The 23793-nt window shown below is 42.4% G+C and overlaps 1 protein-coding gene across 1 annotated transcript; it reads left to right on the top strand.

Moving 5' to 3' along the window:
- Positions 1-13926: 13926 nt before the first annotated feature.
- On the top strand, positions 13927-14442 carry LOC126449829 (tigger transposable element-derived protein 6-like). The gene has a single exon (XM_050091023.1). The coding sequence runs from the start codon at positions 13927-13929 to the stop codon at positions 14440-14442; it is 516 nt and encodes a 171-aa protein (XP_049946980.1).
- Positions 14443-23793: the final 9351 nt, after the last annotated feature.

The following is a 23793-nucleotide window of genomic DNA, read 5'->3' as shown; positions in this document are numbered from 1 at the left end:
GCAACGGCAAAGAGGGTGACACTTAAAACGCTTCCCTGAGGAACACTATTCTCCTGCACGTACAAATCAGATAGCACATTACCAACTCGAAATCGAAAGAGGCGGCGGGAAAGAAAGGACCGAATGAAGATGGGAAGATGGCCACGAAAGCCCCACTGATGGAGTTGATTGAGGATAAGGCGGTGCCAAGTAGTGTCATACGCCTTATTAATGTCAAAGAATACACCTAGAAAATGCTGGTTACATAGGAGGGCCTGCTGGATGGCCGCCTCAAGCAGGGTCAAGTTGTCTATAGTTGAACGACATCTCCAAAAGCCACACTGAGAGTGGCTAAGGAGCTGCCTGGTCTCGAGCAGCCAAACCAGGCGACGGTTGGCCATGCATTCCAATGTCTCCCTGACACAGCTCATCAAAGCAATACTCCGATAACTACTGGGATGCATTCCGTCCTTTCCCGGTTTGAGGAGGAGAATCAAAATCGCATCCCTCCATGAGTCAGGGAACGTGCCGGATGACCATATCATATTAAAACAATTCAGGAGAACTTCCTTGGATGGCAGCAACAAGTGCTGCAGCATGCTGTACAGGATTTGATCATCACCTGGCGCAGTATCATGAGCCACAGACAGCACCGAATCCCGTTCCCACATTGTGAAGGGGCAGTTGTAGGGTTCAGAATTAGGAGACCGGAAGTCCAAGTGATCCCTCTCATTGGCAGTGTGGTAGCGGCAGAAATCTGGATCACAGTTAATAGTGGCAGTAGATTCCGCAAAATGCATGGCCATTGTCTGGGTAATGTCTCTCGGCGCCGTGAGTAGACAACCTGGATGCAGCAATGCCGTGACAGGTAGTTGGCTGCATTTCCCGGAAATCCTCCTGATGGCTTCCCATACTTTCGTAGAACTAGTGGAGCAGGAGATGGAGTTCAAGAACGATTGCCATGACCATAGTTTGCTCTCTTTAATCACTTGCCGCGCCTTGGCCCTTGCCACCCGAAAGGCCGCAAGATTGTCAGCTGAGGGACGGCACTTGAAGCAGCGCAGAACTGCACGGCGGGTTCGGATGGCTGAGCGGCACTCAGTGGTCCACCAAGGGACAGGACGCCTCTTTGGATGACTTGAGGACTGTGGGATCGACGATTCAGCAGCATGGGAGATCACGGCTGTAACATGGTCGACCCATTTCCAAAACAGCTAAATGGCTGAAAAGTGTCCAGTCAGCTCTGCATAGGTGCCACCTGGGCGGCACTGGTAATGCCACAGCCTCATCCAGGAGGCGAATCCAAAGGGGGAAGTGGTCACTAGAATGGAGGTCAGCGGTAACCTCCCACAGAGCAGAATCCATGAGTGCTGGAGAGCAAAAGGAAAGGTCAATAGCTGACGATGACCCAGAAGCAGTACAGAAATGAGTGGGAGCACCAGAGTTGAGGATGCACAGTTCTTCAGACGCCATGAGGTTTTCCAGAATGCGACCCCTGGGGCAAGTAGTCGTAGAGCCCTATAAGACATTATGAGCATTGAAATCCCCCAGAAGGAGAAATGGGCGGGGGAGTTGGCTAATAAGGTCTGTGAGAGCCTCAGAGTCTATTGCATCCTGAGGTGGTAAGTAAACGGAACAGATTGTGAGCTTCCGCCCCACAAGAAGGTCAACTGCAACTGCTTGCAAGTCCGTAACGAGAGGGAGCTCAGATGAGTGGTGCATCTCACGGACAAAAACCACAACACCACCCTTTGCCCTTTCCCCCATCACATCATCTTTTCGATACACGGTATAGCCCTGTAAAGAAGGAGCATCAGTGGCCTGAAAATGTGTCTCTTGGAGACATAAGCACAAGGGGCGCTCTCGTACAAGGAGTTGTAATTCGGCCACATGCATCCAGAACCCATTGAGGTTCCACTGTAATATGGGAGCCAGTGATCCGGGTGTCTGAATTTTCACCCTGCCTCTGTGCTTTGGAGGAGAGCCCGTACTGGCCGGAGATTTATTCCTGGGGCGAGAATATCTCCCCTGGTCGACATCGATGTCCATCAGCTCCGATGGCGACCCAAGGGAGATGTCAGACAGTACGATGGCATCGTCATTGGACTGACACTGACTAGTCTCCTCAGGTGGCAAAACCTTCACCTTCGGCGTCTTCGTCTTGGGGGGCTTAGAATGCAGAACCTTGTCAACAGTTGGAGCTTTACTCGCCTGGGCAGAAGGCGCCATATGGGGAGGGGCAGGAAGTACCCCAATGTCAGCAACCACGGCCTTGTCCGACGTTGTGGGGAGAGCTGCAGGTTGCAAAACAACTTCAGCAGCACAAGTGCACTGGCAAACGCAGGTATTAGTGCTGACACTAGCAACCTCCGTTTGTGTAGCAACAGTGGCCAACTGTACTGGTTTCTGCAGAGTGGAAGCGAAATATGTTGTAAACACAGGAGGCTGCATGGCCTTAAAGAGCTTCTTGGCCTCACCGTAGGGGATGCACTTAGATGTTTTGATCTCCTGTATCTTCCGTTCCTCGAGATAGATGGGGCAGACCCGGCTCCAGACAGGGTGACTCCCAGAGCAATTCACGCACTTCATAGGTGATGAACAATCGGCTCCTTCATGGGCAGGCTGATCACATTTACCACAAGTGGCTATCCCATTGCACCCCAACGTAGTATGCTCAAAGCGCTGACATTTGAAACAGCGCATTGGGTTGGGAAAATATGGCCGTACTGGCAAACGTAAGAAACCCGCTTTAACATGCTCTGGGAGTCTCGGGCAATTGAATGCGAGAATAAACGAGTCGGATTTGACTAGGTCCCCATCGACTCATTTCATAATATACTGCACGTCGACAATACCTTCATCAGCCCACTCAGATTTCAACTCGTCCTTGGGGATATCCACCAAGTCCCTACATGTCACAACACCCTTACTATAGTTCAAAGTGGAGTGGAGCTCGGTCTCGATAGCGTACTCTCTGAGACAGGTTGCTTTCCGAAGAGAAGTGACTTGATGGGAACTAGAAGTGTCAACTAACAGAGTCCCATTGCGCAGTCGCTTCACAGATTTCAGTGTTCCTGCAATTCCCTCAAGACCCTTGTGGATGTAAAAGGGAGAAACCCACTCAAAACTACCTTCCTTCCGTTTGACAATCAAAAACACATTCTGGTTATCAGCATGTGCTCTGTTACAACAGTCTGATAAATCTCTAGTAATACCAGGCACTGGAGGACTCGCAGCACGAAGTCGCTTTTTCGATGGGGTGTGTTTTCCTACCAGTGGCCCACCCAATCCACTGGTAGGGGGAAATGTAGAGGTCGAAGGGTCCATTATGGTCCCACGAGCAGCTAGGGAAATAAAGGTCCGCTCAGACAGAGTCCCACGTGCCTGAGTAAGCCTTATACAACTGGGGTGCGGCAGGTGCCCCAGAGGTTGCCTGCTTGCGACTGTTCCACCCCAACAGCCATGCATCTTATAGGCGCGCAGCACACCGTAAGATTGAGGGGTTTTTATAGAGGTTTATCTTCCTCACAATCCAGGCGGTCAAGCCAAGATTACCATTCCCTGCAGCACACAACATTCCACCGCCGTGCCATGCGGTGGTCGCTGAACCATGTCCGGGGGTTACGGTGACAGGAGACTGGCGGCGCTGACCAGTCCCCAGCTCAGGACCCCGAGGTCACCAAGCCCGTACTCAGCAAATGAATGCTGAGCCCCTGGGGGGGATTTATTTTGTGAAATGACTATTGGTGCAAGGAACTAAGAAGGCTCAAGTTTTCCATATGAAACGCAAAGGCTGTTGAGAAGAAAGAGCATTGACTTTGCTTTGTCAGAACAGCAGCAACAGCTGCACTCATTGCGGAATATCACCAACAGAGACAACCATGAAAAGACCCCATGTCAATAAATGGGTTACAGAACATGATCAAGAAATTTGAAAAACAGGTAAATTAGGTGGTCAGCAGGGAAAGGGAGGCAGCCCATTCCCATAGCAGTTGTTAATGAAGTTGCTGTAGCTATAGTCAATGGTCCAGCACATGCCTTGAATTCAGCAGCCAGTGTTTAAGCTGTGTCATGGAAACTACCTCTCTTCTGGTCAACAGTTCAAAAGATTTTGCAGTGCATTGTACACTGGTATTCCTACAATGTTCAGAATGTGCACCAAATGAAGCCCCAAGATAGACTACAGTGCTGTGATTTCACTGTTCACTTTTAGGCATGCACGGTAATGGATGACATGTAACCAGAGACACATTTTACTCTGTGTGCTGCTGTGAATGCACAGACCTGTCGCATATGGGATTCCACTCCGACACATGTTGTGCAGTAACGCCCACTGCACTCACCTTATGTGACTGTGTGGTGTGGTTTCTCAGGTTCCTTCATTTTCAGTCCTTGATGACACCTCATGGGTCTGTTAGGTTTATAATGATGTCTGCATTTTATAAGAGCTCCTTGTGCAAGACATGATTCCAGCTTTGGAAGAACAAAACTTTGCCCACATCAATATTTTCATGCAACATGGGATGACACCACATGTCACTTTCCAGGTGAAAGGTTTGCTTTGAGAAACATTTGGTAATGACTGGATCATCCATAGGCAACTTTAAAATGTGTGGCCCTCCAGATCCTCCAACCTAAATCTATGTGACTTCACCTAAATCTATGTGACTTCTGTCTGATGTGCATATCAGGGATGTATCTGAACTCTTCCTGATCTGAAGGATAGTATACAACAAGATAGCACTCTGATGAACTGGAAATGCTGTGAACAACTGTTGACCATGCCATATTATGGATTCAGCATGTTTTCAATTTGGGAGAAGATACTGAACACATGTTCAAACTTGTTATCATATCCTTAAAAATGTGTTAGAATCACTGTTATCATTGGTTTGACCATTCCTCCCATTTCCCTGCATTCACACCACATTCTGACTCCTTACAGTGCCCTATTTTCACCTGATGGCAGAAAGTGGAACTATCATTTTTTCAGCACACCCAGCAAGCAGTCTGATAAATGAACATACCTAGGATGTTTCAGCACAGCAGCTGACTGTCATTGCAATATGACAGTAAAAATTATTTTCAGCCTGACTTCCCATTCCCACAATGTCAATGTTCCATGTCCATGCAAAATTTTCTGTTTCAAGACAGCAAATATATTAAATCTTTGTTTTAGTAGTACCGTTTAAAAGTAAATCCTGTTTCAAAAAAAGCATAAAAATTCTTCCACTAAAATTTGTCCACATATATTCCACAAACTTCTGACAGTAAAAATTCAAAATACAGTAAATGTTCTTGTATTGTCAAAAGATTTCCCATCACCAACAGTAATAACTGTTACTTCTTTCAATATCTCAGAAAAGTTTTTGGTTTCAGCATATGTATTTCAAAATAATGTGGTGATCTTCAATTGCCAGTGACTCTGGAACAAGGAGTGCTTCATCTTCTGACTCAGTGAGCTTTGGGAAACATTTTGACTTTTATTGTTTCTGCTGTGTGATTTCTCATGTGATCATGTGTAAATGATGTGTGTTCAGCTGTAAGTGTTGGTTATTTCTGTCCATGGAATTCATCGCATCGATAGAAAACTCACACTGGTGACCCCGAGTTGCATGAATATGTTTTGATTTGTACGTTTCTTATTACCGGTTTCACACCTGCTCAAACAATGCCTCAGCCTCCAACTTTCCTGACAGTTCAGGAAGTCAATACTGCAGAATCAATTTTCAGTTGCGAAGTGCAACATTTTTCCATGGGTGCTACCAACACAATGAGAATGCTCATTCCTCCAGTGTTTACTCAGCCAGAACAGACAACTGTAACCTTATTTGTCATACCACACCAGGTGCAGCACACACCTGCGTTGACACCTGCTACTGGATTCTCTGTTCACCAGGAAATTTCTTCCACACAACATTCTCGTTCCCTCTCTCCAAAGTTTATACTTCACTGTACTACAGACCAGCTGGCTGTACAGTTTTGAGGTCTACATGCATGGCTTCCCTTTCCCCAGTGTAGTCCACCATTACACATGTCACACACCTTCTCACTGATCGCATCCGGCAATGCCCATTTCTGCACCAACCAATGGGGAACTTGAGTCAATCATGCCAGGATATACTTGCATCTACTTGACCTACCACACTGTACAGCCCTCGGGCAATGTACCAGCCGAGGTTATGCCCGCCACTTGGCTTGCAATCGCTATTTCACGCATTGCTTTGGGAATCCATCTGCATTGGTTCTCAATGCTCCCACTTCAGATTTCACTCATGATCATGTGCTGCTCCTTCCTACACAGACCACAGATGACAGATCTCTGGCAGCCCACCTCTGGCACTGCTGCTTTCATTTCACCCTTCTTGCTTCACGATTTTTCCACGTCAGCCATGCTGTATTCATAATGTGGCCACATAGGCCCTTTCTCCAAATGGCTTGTGAGTGCTCGGCATCATATTGTACTACAGAAGTGCACAGCCTTCATCAGAACATCATACCTGTCACAACTGCACAGTCAACAACAGTGGATGCTACTTCTCTGAACCCTTGCACGGTCTGAGCCCTTCTGACTCTGCTGCAGGCTCTGCATCCAGATCATTTTCCAAAGCTGCCACTAATACAAATGGAAAACCCCATACTATGGTTTACCTTGGTGGACAACTTGTTGGATGTACACAGTATCATAGATGACAGCACTGGTTTTGTTTGCATGATTACCCTGATCTTATTAGTGACTTGTTGCTAATCCCACTCAAATGCAAGAAATACACTTTTTACCATTCACTCCTCCTCGAACGTCTTTCATGTACACCAGCAGATGCAATCCATGGGACATTATAATGGGAGGTTAGGTGACAGAACCCCTTCACATCTGTGGCAATGCCTACATTTTCAGGTCACAACAGAGGTCATGCCAGATTTAATGCTCTGGTCATTGTGCTTAGTTAAACTGCTCCAGGAACTACAATTACAATTGCTTCCTCATACCTCACCATCACGCAATGATAAACTACGATTGGCTGACCAGTTGTATGCTATTATTTTACATTGCTACCTACTTCCCTCACACAGGTAGAGGTCAGTCATGGGCTCACCTTGGGCAGTGCAATGAACCACAGTCACCTAGCGGCCAGCAACAGGAACCACCAGCTGCTTATAACTGAACTTCACCAACTAGAGCTGAGCTAGTGCAGGCCCTCCCTCCACTCCCCTCTTCCACTGCTGCAGTAAGCATAGCAGTCCCAGCTGCTCCCCACACAGTCCCTACCCAGTATATCCTCTATGCTGGCTCCACGTAACTTTTGGGGACACTGCCCGCAACTGCCAACCACCTGCACATTCCCAAATGCTTCAGGTGGGCCACAGTAGGTGCCATGGCCCACAAGGGTGGTGAAGGGCACCTACAGACGTTGCATTCTCTTCAATCCTCTATTCCATGAGGCCATCTGTATGCCTTGAACTTATGCTCACATTGTCATTTCCTTGTCCACTCTGGAACGGACATTAGTGTTGTCATACACTCATTCATTGTAGTGGATGTGACACTAACCAAACTTTTCTTTCAAGCAGCAAATAAATCAACACTTTGCATTGATGGCATGGTTGTGTTACCTATTGAACTCATCCCTGGTGACCCTTTCACGTGGTCCTTTCTAGTGGCCAACATCAAAGATCCAATACTTGGAATTGATTTCCTGATTCATTTTGGCCTGTTGTATGCTTTATTGTATGTTTAGTCACTCCCTCAGCTCCTCCCTCTCACACAGCCTTCTGCCAAGACTGATGCAGCTCTCATTGAGTGCTCTTCTCTGGCGAACTGCCTCACCTCTTCCATCGCTCAACTCCAGTCCAAGGCTTCTGCGGTCGACAACCTATGCTCTCACAACACAGTACTGAACTGCACCATCTCAATGGCTAAGCAGACCCTCACTGATACATGATGCCTCACTTACCAACTGTCTACACCACTGTATCTTGACACCAGTGACGCACCTCTAAGGACTCTGGTGCCCCCGCACCAACAGCATCTCAGGTTGTGTGCTCCTAACTCCTGCTCATGACATCCCCTTGTCGTGTTCATCAGTTCAAATGAATACTACTACGAATGGGATGACACATAACATTGTCACAATAGACAGTCCTCCAGTGCATCATAAAAGACACCACCTCACTCCACACGAACTATGCCTTGCTAAGACTGCGGTTAATGAACTTCTGCGGACAAGTATTGTTTGCTCATTAGACAGTAATTGGTCATCCCTTGTACACTTAGTCCCCAAGAAGCATGGCACAGAGTGCCTCTGTGGTGACTATCAATGTCTCAATGTGCATACTGTAATAGACACTTATCCTGACCCACACAAAATGAAGACTTCACTTTAACTACTTAGCAGAACATATGTTTTCACTGTTTTGGACTGCTGCAAGGCATATTTACAAATACCTATGGAAAAGAATTATATACCAAAACCAGCTTTGATTGCCCCCTTTGGCATTTACAAATTTTGTTACATGCCTTGCAGCCTCAAAAACGTGGCTCAAACTTGGCAACGTTTCATAGACTCACTTCTCTTTAACTGATCTTACTGTTATGCATACCTAGATGACATTGCCATTTTCTGCTCCTCGGACAAAGAACATGAGCTTCACCTGGTCATGGTACAGGGCTTTTTGGCATGTAATGAAGTTGAGATTAATCATGATAAATCTTAACTTTGACACATTCTGTTACCTTTCATGGTGCACCATCTCCTGTGAGTATATACATCCTCCAGAAGATCAGGTCGACTGCATTCGTGATCTACCACTCCCACTGACTTCATGAACAGTGCTGATTTTTGCAGTCCATCAAGTTTTAGAGATGTAATCTGCCAATGGCAGCTGCTATTCATTCCCATCTTACTGATACATTAGCTGGCAAACAGATTTTCAGTATTCCTAGGTACAGTGGTCTCGCAATACGATGAAAGGTTTTGAGAATCTCAAAACAGCTTCAGAACATGCCATCACTCTCACACACATCTTCCCAGATGCTTGCATCTCTATTGTGGCAGATGGAAGTGATTTCGCAATAAGTGCAGTTCTTCAACAGCACATTGGTGACATAACTCAGCCACTCAGTTTTTTTTTCTGCTTTTTCTTTTCAAAAAGCTACCTACAGCTCAATATAAGTGGTTGTCTTTAGACCAGGAATTTCTTGTTGTGTATGAGGCTGTCAAACATTTCCACACAGACATTGAAGAAAGGTACATGACAATTTTCACGGATCATCATCCCCTTGTGGACACTATTTGCAATCCTGTCATTGATCTTCCACCACACAGACTTTGGCTGATGGCTCTTGTTTGTCAGTACATGATAGACATCCAATATTTCTGTGTCTCGGAAAATGAGGTAGCTGATTATCTGTCCCATGTCAATGCTGTTACATCTCCTATTGATTTCGATGAACTGCCCTGCTTACAGGACAATGGTATCAAACTCCAGAACCTCGTCAGATATCTTCCACTTCCCTACAGATAGTTTCTTGCAACCTACTGGGCTCAGTCAGACATTATGGTGTGATATAGGTATCGCTTGGCTTATTGTTGCAGCTGTGTTACGTTGCCATATTTTTGCTGCTTTGCATAATCTTTCACAGCCTGACACTAAGGCTGCTGTGCATTTCATCACACAATATTTTGTGTGGCCAACCTTGAAGATGGACTGCCATGTATTGGCTCCCGCACATGTGCAGTGTCAGCACTGAAAAGTCGGCATGAGTGATGGTCATTGATTAAGGGTGCTGTGAAAGCTCTGGGCGGTGGTGGTACACCAGTCAATGAGGGATCAATCATGTAAAACAATCTGCCTGCTAAAATTGCTGCTGTGTCATTGTTTGTGTGATCAAGTGTGGTCAGGGCTGTCCAGATTGCAGCAGGCAAGCACTGAGCCAGTTCAGGAATAACAGCTGTTCATGCATTATGTTGGGCTTGGCAACGGTGCGGAGATGTTGGAAAAGCTGTGAGGGCTGCATGTCAATGTATTCCTCAGACAAAAACAGTGTGCTCATATGCTATATGTGCATCTCAGATGATGCTAATCATGATATCAAATGGTCTTTCAGTGAGAAAAAACTCTTGGGCTGTGGTTTGATATGGTTTCACATGCCTCTGCAAAGACTGTGGGCTCAAGTTGCATGACCATCAATGCAAACTTTGCAGCAGAGTCACTGGTAATGGAGGAACCCATAAATATTGCTTCAAGAGGCATCGGACAGTGAAGGGGGGCGAGGGGGGGGGGGGCGCTAGCCTGGCCTGTCTGGTGTACTGAGGAGCGGCCCGCATCTAAGCTTGGTGCTCCCTACGAGTTCTGCATGGTGACTGATAAAAGCTTGAAACCCAGCAGTTTATATTTGCAGTTCAGGGGTCCGAGGGGGGTGGGGGGTATAGGGGGTGGGGAGGGGTTGACCAGCTGGAGAGATAATCAAAGGATGCAGCATGTCAATATTGTTGGCGTTTCACTGTGGCATCACATCTGTAACAACTCCTCTGGGTATAGAAGTGCTGGAGCGCAGGCCACACTATGCACTTGAGTCAATGCAGCAGAGCACTGGCTTGTGCTTAACGTCAGCAGTGGCATGATGCAGATTAGGGGGGGACATGAGGGAGAAAGGAGGAATGGTGATGGGCTGCAGTGCACAGCCTGGGCTGGGGTGCTTTATGGGAACAGAAACTTTGTTTGCACTGGCTAACAGTACACCACATGCATCAGCTAGCAAGGAACAGTGGAGGCTGCATGAATCGTGCCAGTAGGGGGCTAGGTTACATTAGGTTAGGTTAGGTTTTTCACTGAATTCAGAAGGGCCTGCAATCCTTGCTAATGTTAATGTGGCAGTGATCAAGAAGCAATATCCAGAATCCAGAATAACAGTCTTGAAAGAGGGGCTGCAGATGACCGGTTACAACTAAGAAGGGTAGGCTCACTGGTTTAGCCTGCAATGCTCATGCTGTGTAGTCTTTCAAGGCTGACTTACTGGTATTTAGTGTTCTGCCCTCTGATCCACCTATCTACTTTGTGACAGGCCATGAAGTTTTCTGTCATGTGATTAAACATTACATGTCACAAAGTGGCTGCATTCAGAATCACTTGCTCAGCGTCCATGGGAAGAGTGTTAGCCATGGAGAAAAGCTTCTGCTTACAGTTTTTGTGTGGTAAAACCCACCTACCACAAGGAGGCAGCCAGTGATCAACTATGCTGTCACGTTGCTCACTATGAATGTAATGGTTGGTGAATGCCCACGCATCTTACTGATGCATTTGTATCACCTACCAGGGGAAAAAAAGTGACAGGCACAAATGTTAAGGGGAGCATCACCAATCTCTAATACATTTCCAGCAGTAGACGTGGTCACTGACAAAAATTTATTGGTCATGAACTAAATTGAATAAACTGCAGAAAGGTAGAAAATTAAAGATTGAAACCTGAATAAACTGAAAGACCCAGAAGCTGTTGAGCAGAAAAGAATATACCAGAAAATGGATGGGTAGCTTTGAGATGTGAAATAATGATGGCAGCAAAGGATCAACTAGGTAGAAATGCAAGACCCAGTAGAATCCCTGAATAACACATGAGATACTGATTTTCACTGACAAAAGGAGAAAATATAAAAGTACAGCAATTGAAGCAAGCAGAAGGGAAAACAGACATCTAAAAAAAAGAGTCTGACAGTAAGTGAAAAATGAGTCAGAAGGAATGGTTGGAGAACAAATGCTAGGCTGCAAAATCCTTTAATGACTGGGTGAAAGATAGGTGCCACCTTTAGGAAAATAAGGGGACCTTCAGAGAAAAAAAGAGGTATCATATTAAGGGAAAGCTTAAAGGTGAAAGGAACATAAAAAAGAACTATACAAGATTATTTACTTGATATATTATTCTGAAATACCTGGTACGCCAAGATTACTTACATATCTTTTTATTGATTAATGGCTTCAACAGATCTGTACTGTAATCATCTGATCTGAAGGTTTAATAAACAAACATTCCAAGTCAAGGTGGCTAATACATGTATGATGTCATTTAAACACTGTATACATTACTGAAACATAAGATCATACCCCGAAACACATTAGCAGAGGTTTTTATAAACTTAAAGGTCAAATAGTGATGTGTCATTTTACAGCAAAAGGTAGCAAGGAACATCAGTGCTTCAAACATAAAATACCACAAATATAATACATACATCATGTTGTGCTGATGCCCTAGCACACTCGTTCAGTTAACAATATGATGGCAGCTGGCTAGTACAATATTTGCACAGTTAAATCTGTCCACAGTCATTTACATTGTTGTACTCAACAATCAATATATATTTACATAAGTATAAGGGGAGTGTTTGTGTTGTTGCCCAGGATGAGATTACAGGAATATTTTGTCAGGATTTGTAAGTGGTGGGTCCTTGAGGTATGGCAATACGCGAACACCGAGAAGTAAGTTTAAACAGTTTTATTAACAAAGGCGGATTATAAAACATGCATGCTATGCACACCCATCATCACTGTGTCTGACATCCCAATTACAGTCGTATCGAAAGGCTCGATGGTGAGCTAAGAAAAGAGACATGTTCGCGCCTGAGGCTGTGCTAGTTAATACTGCGCACTGCGGATAGTGGCCAGTGGCGTAATCCTGCATCGCAGTACAGCCAGATGTGCGTCTACTGACCAAGCAAATTGTCAGCATTCTAGATAGGCCAGCTGGTGAGCGCATGTTACATACCGTATGGGTGCGTGCATCCCATAGACCCTTACATAAGTCTCGAACTACATGTGCCACAAAACTAATTCCTTTTTCACTCCAGTCTCATTAAAATTACTTCTGAAGGAATTAGTTAACATTTTTAAAATTAAAAACTTACAATATATTACATTTTGAAAATATTCAGTGTCCTCTTTTATAATGTAGATTTATGATAAAATATAGTTCAGATTACTTACCTACACACCACGTATGCATTGACAGTGACTGAAAGAAACAGATTACCATACAAATTTACTGTAAAAGAATATAACAAATGTTTTTTATCTACACACTGTATATGTATCAGTGGCAAATGACATGAATAGATCATCGTGGTAACTGTATACAAAACAATATAGATCAGTCATTGGATCAGACTGAATTCAAGATATTGTGGAGGCATGTTAAGTCACAGACAGGCATGACCAAAAGATACTTACACAAAGCTTTTGGCTGCAGCCTTCATTAGTAAAAGAGAAACAGAGAGACACACACACACTATTCATACACACAAGCAAGTACACCTCATACACACATTACTGCCAAATCTGACAGCTCAGGCTTGAGGGCTTGCTTGTGCATATACAGTGAAACCTTTTTATAATGTTCCTCTATATAATGTTTTCCTCTATGTTACACCCGTTTTTTTTGGTCCTGACTGAAAGCCCATATAAACAATGTTAAATTTTCCTCTTTACTGCATTTCCTCTACATTACAATTTCCTCCATGTAACACTCATATTTTTGGAACCCTGGTCAATTATTTACCTCTTTATAATGTTTAAGTGACTGGATGTAGATGCATCATTTTCCATTGTGTGGATTCACAGTTTGCACCGGCTCGGAAAGCCCATGAGCAGCGTGTTTCATATGTCAGCGGCAGAACCCGGTCATGTGACATATGACAGACATTCTGCTTGCGATCTTTTTGGCATAATTTCAGTCGATGCTTTGTATTCGTAGCATGTTGTGTGAGCTGAGCAGCAAACAGTTCGTGTGTCTAGAGAAAGTGTGTCTTTGGTATAATGTTTTTTTAAGCTTTCATTAGTGGACATGAGCGAAAAGCGGAAGAACATTTCTCTGGAAGAGAAGGTTTCCACTATTAAAAAAGTGGAGACATTGCCTGGTGTGGCCCCCTCAACACTATTATGAAAAACAGATCATCGATAATGGAAGGGTTTGAGGATTGTGGAAATTCGAAATGTATGCATTTGAAACCATTGACTTACGACGAAATGGAGGAAGTTTTATTAACTTGGTTTCAGCAAGCACATCTCAGAGAATTTGATGCCAAAATGGGGAGTGCTGCAAGAAAAGTGCTGCTGTTTGTGGATATATGTGCGGCACATCCACCAGACGTATCCTTTCTGAGAAATGTGAAAGTAATTTTCCTGCCACCCAACTGCACCAGCCATCTGAAACCTTTGGACTTGGGAATAATACACGCCCTTAAGGTTAAATATAGGACAGCCCTTGTAAAAGAGGCCTTGATTTTGATGGACCAAAGAAAACCGGGAAGCCAGCCGAGCTCACAACTGAAGCTGAATATTTTACAGGCAATGAATTTAATTATGCACTCGTGGAGGGAAGTCAGTGCTGAAAATATTGAAAACTGTTTCACAAAAGCGGGATTCTGTGAGAATGAGGTGGCAGCTCCTGTGGAAGATGTTGCAAGTGATTTGTAACAGTTTCAGGAATTAATGGGCGGTGATTCTGTCACTTTTGAGGACTTTGTGTCTGTGGATGACAGCGTGGCAACCACAGGAGTACAAAGTATTGAGGAGCTGACTGCAGAGAGAAGCTTGGAGAGTAAGAGTGGTAGAGAAAGTGACAGTGACAAGGAAGATAACCCTGCGCCCTCATATACTAAGGCAGCTGAAGCCTTTGAAACATTCAGGAGACATATGATGGCCCATAGACTTGAGGACAGAACAGTAGTTCAACTTGCTCATTTGGAGCAAGAAATGATTGCTGTAGAGTCTAGGAGAAATGGAAAACAAACATGCTTGCTTGAATATTTAAAAAAATCAAAGGTATGTGATTTTCAGATTGCATAGGTTCCTAAGGTTTTGCGTAAATTTAAGTTCCATTTCATAATTTAATTATTAAAGTAATTTTTTGTAACTAATTCTTTTTTAATCTGTACCATTTACTGTGTTTTTATGTAATATGTTCAGTATATCATAAACAAAATTTGGGTCATATTCTATAATTGGGTCAACTGAAGAAGGGGATACCACCTGTCAGCTTTGGACAATGATGTCATATCTTAAGAATCTGTTATAACTTTTTACAGTACAAACTGATTTTTTTACTTTCACCCATTCACCTACCAGGCCCTATGTTTTAATTACAAAACACTAATCATTTGATACATTGATCATTTGCAATGAATATCACATTACAGTGTTGTGAAAATTTAAAACCCACAATTCAACAAGAACTGACATTTTAATCAGACAGAATGGGCATGTTATAAGCGAGACGGAACAGTTCAAGTTCCTAGGTGTACGGATAGATAGTAAGCTGTTGTGGAAAGCCCATGTTCAGGATCTTGTTCAGAAACTAAATGCCGCTTTATTTACCATTAGAACAGTATCTGAAATAAGTGACATTTCAACACGAAAAGTATTATACTTCGCATATTTTCATACGCTTATGTCATATGGCATTATTTTTTGGGGTAATTCTTCTGATTAAAAAAGGGTATTTTTGGCTCAAAAACGGGCTGTTCGAGCTATGTATGGTGTAAGTTCGAAAACCTCTTGTCGACCCCTATTCAATAGTCTGGGAATTTTGACATTGCCCTCGCAGTATGTATTTTCTTTAATGTCGTTTGTTGTTAGCAATATTAGCTTATTCCCAAGAGTTAGCAGCTTTCACTCAGTTAATACTAAGCAGAAATCAAATCTGCATGTGGAATGCACTTCCTTGACTCTTGTGCAGATAGGAGTGCAGTATTCTGCTGCATCCATTTTCAATAAGCTACCACAAGAACTCAAAAATCTTAGCAGTAGCCCAAACACTTTTAAGTCTAAACTGAAGAGTTTCCTCATGGCTCACTCCTTCTATTCTGTCGAGGAGCTCCTGGAAGAGCTAAAAAATTAAGCAAATTCCAGTGTTACATTCTTGATTTTCTTTATTTAAACTAACGACTTGTCACCTGAATATCTTTCTTATATTTCATTTTATCTGTTTCTACAATCGTGTTATAATTTCATGTATTGACTCGTTCCATGACCATGGAGACTTCTCCTAAATGTGGTCCCACGGAACAATAAATAAATAAAAAAAAAATAATAATAAATAAAATGTCATCTATGGCACCACTTGTCAAAGCTGATTAGTGGTATCCCGATCTTCAGTAATGCCCTATAATTATTATTTGGAAGCCTTCCTCTTTATAGTGTTTTCCTCTATACAGTGTTCAGAATTTGTGGACCCTTGAAAAACGTTATATAGAGGTTTCACTGTAAATGGTGTGTCTGTCTCTGAGTTTCTCTTTTACTGATGACAGCTGTGGCTGAAAGCCTTGTGTAAGTGTCTTTAGTGTGTCTGTATGCAACTTAATGTGTCTTCTTTATGGTGCAGAGAGGTCTAACTTTTCCTACATTGTTAATATTCACACGTGTCTTTTTTTCTTTGTTTTTTCTTTTTTTTTCTTTTTTTAGATATTGTGGAACTCAGGGCATAAATTTGGTATGGCTCCTGATGTTCAATCAAGATTACATCCATAACCAGAATCCATGAAAGAAATGTACAATACGACAATGAACACGACCCTTCTTACATAATCATTCTATGACAAACTGTTAGGTATACATAAAAGAAATCGTCACAACACATAAAAAAAAAAAAGATACATGCAAATGATATGGCATTCAAGGTCTATGCACGAGCTCGCCATTTATGAAATATTGATTAAGTCAGAATAATGTAGCGTACAAGCCACCAGGATGACATAACAACAACCGTAATACATTTGTGTTCTGTACATCCACACAGTCAATAAAAAAATTAATAAAATCTTGTACAGTTCAAAGTTAAAATGTGATTTGGTGCTCAAGGTTTACGTTTGATACAGGTGTTGTGGTTTAGCTAATAACAGGCCCAACAGTAGACACATCAAGAAGTCAGGCAAGAAATAGTACTGAATTACAAATATTCCTTAAGAATACATAAATAAACTAAGAAATGCAAATGATACAGTGTTTGATGTTTACATAAGAGCACAATCATCCACATCAAGAAGTCAAACTTGCTATACTGATGAATTACAGTGTTTACATTATTACTTTATAATACACGACATAAAATGACTTTTAAAAGTGGTATATGCAGATGCTGCAGTGATTGACGTCTAATGAGCATGTGCCACCATGAAGATATTGATAAGGTTAGAACAATGCAGTGCATAAGGTGCAAGGCTTACATAAAGTGTTTGTCATAATTTTTTGTGTAGTACATGCTCATTCATGAAAAGATTGGCATGTACTGTGGAACCTGAGGTTTAAGTACACTATAGAGCTCAAAGTTTATGTTAATTATAGTATTCCAGTTTTAATTTAAGTAGGCACAAGGTACATCCAAAAATCAGATGTGGTAACAAATTACAATATTGCTTATATAATAACTTCTTGATACATGATTGAAAAGAGCTATATGTAAATGATGTGGTACTTGATGTTTATGATTATTATGCTACCCAGATTATAGTTCAAAGCAGACCCAATATTAGATAAATCATGGTAGACAGACATGTTTTAGTAAAGAATTTAAAAAAATTATGTAACTTCATTCACAACACATAAAATGAAATAGAAATACTACGGGAAAGTGATGTGGTGCTTGGAGTCTTCATAAGAGCATGACCACTCAAGAGCATCCCAACAAAGTCAAAATAATTCAGTGCATGACTGATAGTCCCACATAACAGCAAACATAATCCATTCATGTATAGTACATGCTCTCATTCTACGAAAAGACTGAAAAGATTTAATGTAGGTGATGTGGTGCTAATGTTCATGCTAATTACGGGACTCGATGAGATGCAGTTCAGTGTAGATCTAACAGTAAACACATCACAGTGGACAAATGTGCTATTTTAAGGAATTAAATGATTTTTTATGTAATTAAATTCACAACATATAAAACGAAATAGCAATCATAGTAAATGTTGCAGTGCTTGGGGTCTACACAAGAGGATCTCAACGGAGTCAAATTAATTTGGTGCATGAGGTGCTAGGCCCACATAAGAGCAAACACAATCTATTTGTGTATAGTACATGCTCTCATTCCATGAACAGACTAACAAGTGTTGTAATGCTCAAAGTTACAAAATGATTTTGTGCTTGAGGTGTATATTTGTTAAAGTACTCAAGCTTTAAGCCAAACAGCCAAACAATCAATACATCAAGAAGTCAGGTGTGATATGGTAATAAATTAAAATATTCCTAAACAATACATGAAATAAACTAAAAAGGTCCCATATGTAAATGATGCAGTGCTTGAGATCTACATAAAAGTATGCCTATCCACATCAAGAAGTAACTTGTTATATATTAATGAATAAAATAATGCTTATAAAACCATTTCCATATCATATAAAACAAAATAAAACAGTAATTAATCAAATAATGCTTATATAATTGCTTCCATATTGTATAAAATAAAATATAATAGGCCTCAAATACTGCATCATTTGCACACATGTTTTTTTTTTTTTTAAGTTTATTTTGTATGCTGTGATGATTTCTTTTATGTAAACCTAATAGTCTGTCAGAGAATGATTATGTAAGAAGGTCTTGTTCATTGTCATATCATACATATATGTCATGGATTTTGTTTACGAGTGTAATGAGTAGACATCAAACACTGTATGGAATTTAAACCATGAGCTCCACAATCTCTTGTATTCAGTCTGATCCAATAACTGTGGTCTATAATGTTTTGTATACAGTTACCATTGTTATCTATCTCTGTCAACTGATGTCAACACATATACTGTGCATAGATAAATAATCTGTACTATATCTTTTTATTGTTAATTTCTATAGTGATCTATTTTTGTCAGTTGCTGTCAATGCATGTACAATGTATAGATAAATAATCTGAATTATATTTTTATCAAAAATTTACATTTCAAAAAATGACACTGAATATTTTCAAACATAATTTATATATTGTAAATTTTTAATTTTAAAAATGGTAGCTAATTCGGACAGAAGTAATTTTAATGAGACTGAAGCGAAGAAAGAATCAGTATTGTGGCACATATAGTTTGAGATTTATGCAAGTACATATTGATTGTCGAATACCACACTTATCTGTGCAAATATCATATTAGCCCAGTCACCATTGTGGTGTTAAGAGAATAAGTGCACTAGGATGACAAAATAACATGATCCTTTATATATATATATATATTTTTGTGATATTTTATGATTGACATGCCAATGATACTTTCTATTACAAAATGACACAACCTCACTACATGACTTTCAAGTTTGTAAATACTATGAACTTTTGATGTCTTACAAGGTATGTTCTAATGCTTCAGTAACATATACAGTTTCTAAATAAGATCACATATGTATTAGTCACTTTGACTTGGAATGTTTGTTTATTAAACTTTTAGAGCAAAAAGTGACAGCACAGTTCTGTTGAAACTGGTAACCAATAAAAAGAATTAAAAGCAGTCTTGGTGTATTACAGAATAATATAACAATTCAGATTGCCCAAAGCAGTTGACACAATGTCAAAAATATATATAATTTACTTGAATACAATATTATAAAAGGAGAAGAGGAAGTAAATGAAAATGAAATGGGATATATGATAATGCAGAAGAATTTGGCAGATCATTGAAAGAACTAAGCTGAAACAAGTCCATTTTTGCAGATGACATTCCCTGACAAGTATTGATGTCCTTGGGAGAGACAGTCGCAACAAAACTGTTCTACATGGTGAGCAAGACATACACAGTCCAGTTGCATTAATGTGACCACCTTTCAAAAGTTTGAATAACCACCTTTTGCAGCACAGACCACTGTGAGATGTGCATGGAGAGAGTCAGAGAGGTTCTGGAAGGTACTGAGAGGGGTGTGGAGATGTACCAACTCCAATGCTGTGGATAGCTATGCTAGGTTTCTCAGTTGTGGATCTGTGATGCTAACAGCCCTATCGAGGTGGTCCCACACATTTTTGATTGGGTTTAAATCCAGAGAGTGTGATGGCCAGGGGGAATACAGTAAACTTTTGTCGGTGCTCTTCAAACCGTGTACTTACACTGCGAGCTGTGTGTAATGTCTGATTGCCCTGCTGGTAGATGCCATCGTGCCAAGGAAAAACAAACTACATGTAGAGGTGGACATAGCCCCCAAAGATACACTCCTGGAAATGGAAAAAAGAACACATTGACACCGGTGTGTCAGACCCACCATACTTGCTCCGGACACTGCGAGAGGGCTGTACAAGCAATGATCACACGCACGGCACAGCGGACACACCAGGAACCGCGGTGTTGGCCGTCGAATGGCACTAGTTGCGCAGCATTTGTGCACCGCTGCCGTCAGTGTCAGCCAGTTTGCCGTGGCATACGGAGCTCCATCGCAGTCTTTAACACTGGTAGCATGCCGCGACAGTGTGGACGTGAACCGTATGTGCAGTTGACGGACTTTGAGCGAGGGCGTATAGTGGGCATGCGGGAGGCCGGGTGGACGTACCGCCGAATTGCTCAACACGTGGGGCGTGAGGTCTCCACAGTACATCGATGTTGTCGCCAGTGGTCGGCGGAAGGTGCACGTGCCCGTCGACCTGGGACCGGACCGCAGCGACGCACGGATGCACGCCAAGACCGTAGGATCCTACGCAGTGCTGTAGGGGACCGCACCGCCACTTCCCAGCAAATTAGGGACACTGTTGCTCCTGGGGTATCGGCGAGGACCATTCGCAACCGTCTCCATGAAGCTGGGCTACGGTCCCGCACACCGTTAGGCCGTCTTCCGCTCACGCCCCAACATCGTGCAGCCCGCCTCAAGTGGTGTCGCGACAGGCGTGAATGGAGGGACGAATGGAGACGTGTCGTCTTCAGCGATGAGAGTCGCTTCTGCCTTGGTGCCAATGATGGTTGTATGCGTGTTTGGCGCCGTGCAGGTGAGCGCCACAATCAGGACTGCATACGACCGAGGCACACAGGGCCAACACCCGGCATCATGGAGTGGGGAGCGATCTCCTACACTGGCCGTACACCACTGGTGATCGTCGAGGGGACACTGAATAGTGCACGGTACATCCAAACCGTCATCGAACCCATCGTTCTACCATTCCTAGACCGGCAAGGGAACTTGCTGTTCCAACAGGACAATGCACGTCCGCATGTATCCCGTGCCACCCAACGTGCTCTAGAAGGTGTAAGTCAACTACCCTGGCCAGCAAGATCTCCGGATCTGTCCCCCATTGAGCATGTTTGGGACTGGATGAAGCGTCGTCTCACGCGGTCTGCACGTCCAGCACGAACGCTGTTCCAACTGAGGCGCCAGATGGAAATGGCATGGCAATCCGTTCCACAGGACTACATCCAGCATCTCTACGATCGTCTCCATGGGAGAATAGCAGCCTGCATTGCTGCGAAAGGTGTATATACACTGTACTAGTGCCGACATTGTGCATGCTCTGTTGCCTGTGTCTATGTGCCTGTGGTTCTGTCAGTGTGATCATGTGATGTATCTGACCCCAGGAATGTGTCAATAAAGTTTCCCCTTCCTGGGACAATGAATTCGCGGTGTTCTTATTTCAATTTCCAGGAGTGTAGATGCATACTTGTGTTCATCAATTGTGCCTCCCACAATGCCACAAAAACATTCCCCAGACCATAATGGTCCTTCCTCCGGCCTGGATGCTTCTGACAATTGTAGGTAGGACGTTTGCTTTCAGACATTTCCCACTGATGGAGCATAAAAAGTGATTCACCTGAAAAGACCACCTGTTGCCACTCAGTGGACATCCAGTTGTGGTATTGGCATGCAAATTCCAGCCTTTGTTGCCTAGGAACAGCAGTCAGCATGGGTGCATGAGGCAGGTGCCTGCTGCAAAGACCCATATGCAGCAATGTTCGCTGAACAGTCATTGAGGAGACAATGTCTGTAGCCCCTTGGTTGATCTGGGCACTCAATTGCTCAACAGTTGCCCATCTATTTGCCCGTACACATCCCCATAGGTGTTTTTCACCCCTGTCATCTATGGACCTTTGTGCTAGTTTAGAATAGTACAATTTTGCCATCCATGCTATACTTTTGTAGCACACAAACATTTTACAAAATTAACCACTTCAGAAATGCTTCCACCCTTGACCTGAAAGCTAATGATCATGCCCTTTTGGACATCAGATAAATCTCTCCATTTCTGCATTGCAACAAAGACTGCGCTCTATTTCATGCCCCACTTACATGCTTTATATACCCTCCATTACCAGTGCTGCCATCTGCCATTTGTGAGTGGTTATCACATGCTGATGTCAAACGTAGTTGGTGGTAACATAAATGAAACTGGACCATGTATGATATAGACAAAATAGTCTCAGATTTCCAGAAGAAGAACAGTTTCAGTTCCAAGACAGGCAGATACTGACGGGTGTGAACATTCCTGAACTATCAGTTTAATAACTCATATTGCAAAATATTTTATGAATTATTTATAGACAAATAGGAAAACTGACAGAGGTTGACCTCAGAGAAAATCACTTTGGGTTTCAGATAAACATTGGAACATGTGAGGCAATACTGATCCTATGACTTCTAGCAGAAGATACATAAAATAAAGGCAAAATTTTGCTTGTAGCATTTGCAGATTTAGAGAATACTTTTGACAATGTTGACTGGACAACACACTTTGAAATTCTGAAGGCACCGGGAATTACATGAAGTGAAAGGTTATTCAAAAAATTTTATGGAAAGAGTCTATGGTTGTAATAGGGAAGCAGTAGCTGGGAAGAGAGTGAACAGAGTTGCAGCTTATCCTCGACATTATTCAGTATACACTGAACAAGCTGTAAAGACATTGACTTCAAATAGCAAGAAAATCGTTTCTGAAAATGATAAATTTGTTAATATTTAACATAAATTTAGTGTTAGGAAGTCTTGTCTTAAGGTATTTTTCTCAATTGCAGCCTCATAACGAAAGTGAAAGACAAGAAAAGAATAGAAGTGTTTGAACTGAGGTCCTATAAAGAAGTGCTAAAGATTAGATGGGTAGATCAAGCAATTAATGAAGAGATACTGAAATGAATTGAAGAAAAAATAAATTTATGGCACAACTGTCAAAAAGAAGGGATCAGTTGACAGGGAACATCCTGAGGCTCCCAGGAATTATCAGTTTGGTAACAAAGAAAGTGAGAGGGATACAAGTTGTAGAAGACGACCAAGGCTCTAATACAGTAGGCAACGTTCATTTCTGAGGAAGAGGATGTGGAACAAAAATGGAAAAAAATTCAGAAACATCGTCCAGTACGCCTTAGATAAGTTCGTACCGACTAAGGTCCAAAGCGAGGGGAAAGATCCACCGTGGTATAACAATCATGTACGAAAGGTACTACGGAAACAAAGAAAGCTTCATCATAGGTTTAAGAGTAGTCGAATCATAGCTGATAAGGAAAAGCTGAACGAAGCGAAAAAGAGCGTAAAGAGAGCAATGAGAGAAGCATTCAACGAATTCGAACATAAAACATTGGCAAACAATCTAAACAAGAACCCTAAAAAGTTTTGGTCATATGTAAAATCGGTAAGCGGATCTAAATCCCCTATTCAGTCACTCGTTGACCACGATGGCACCGAAACAGAGGACGACCGAAGAAAGGCAGAAATACTGAATTCAGTGTTCCGAAACTGTTTCACTGCGGAAAATCGTAACACGGTCCCTGACTTCAGCCGTCGCACGGACGCCAAAATGGAAAATATTGAAATAAACGATATCGGAATTGAAAAACAACTGCTATCACTTAGTAGCGGAAAAGCATCCGGACCAGACGAGATACCCTTAAG

Source organism: Schistocerca serialis, chromosome 1, assembly GCF_023864345.2.
Source record: "Schistocerca serialis cubense isolate TAMUIC-IGC-003099 chromosome 1, iqSchSeri2.2, whole genome shotgun sequence".
In the NCBI taxonomy this organism is placed as follows: Eukaryota; Metazoa; Arthropoda; class Insecta; order Orthoptera; family Acrididae; genus Schistocerca; species Schistocerca serialis.
Note: the sequence above shows the minus strand (reverse complement) of the source record. Positions and strands in the feature narration are given on the sequence as shown.

Excerpts from the sequence above, each read along its gene's own strand:
- LOC126449829 (XM_050091023.1), top strand. The coding sequence starts at position 13,927 with ATGGAAGGGTTTGAGGATTGTGGAAATTCGAAATGTATGCATTTGAAA.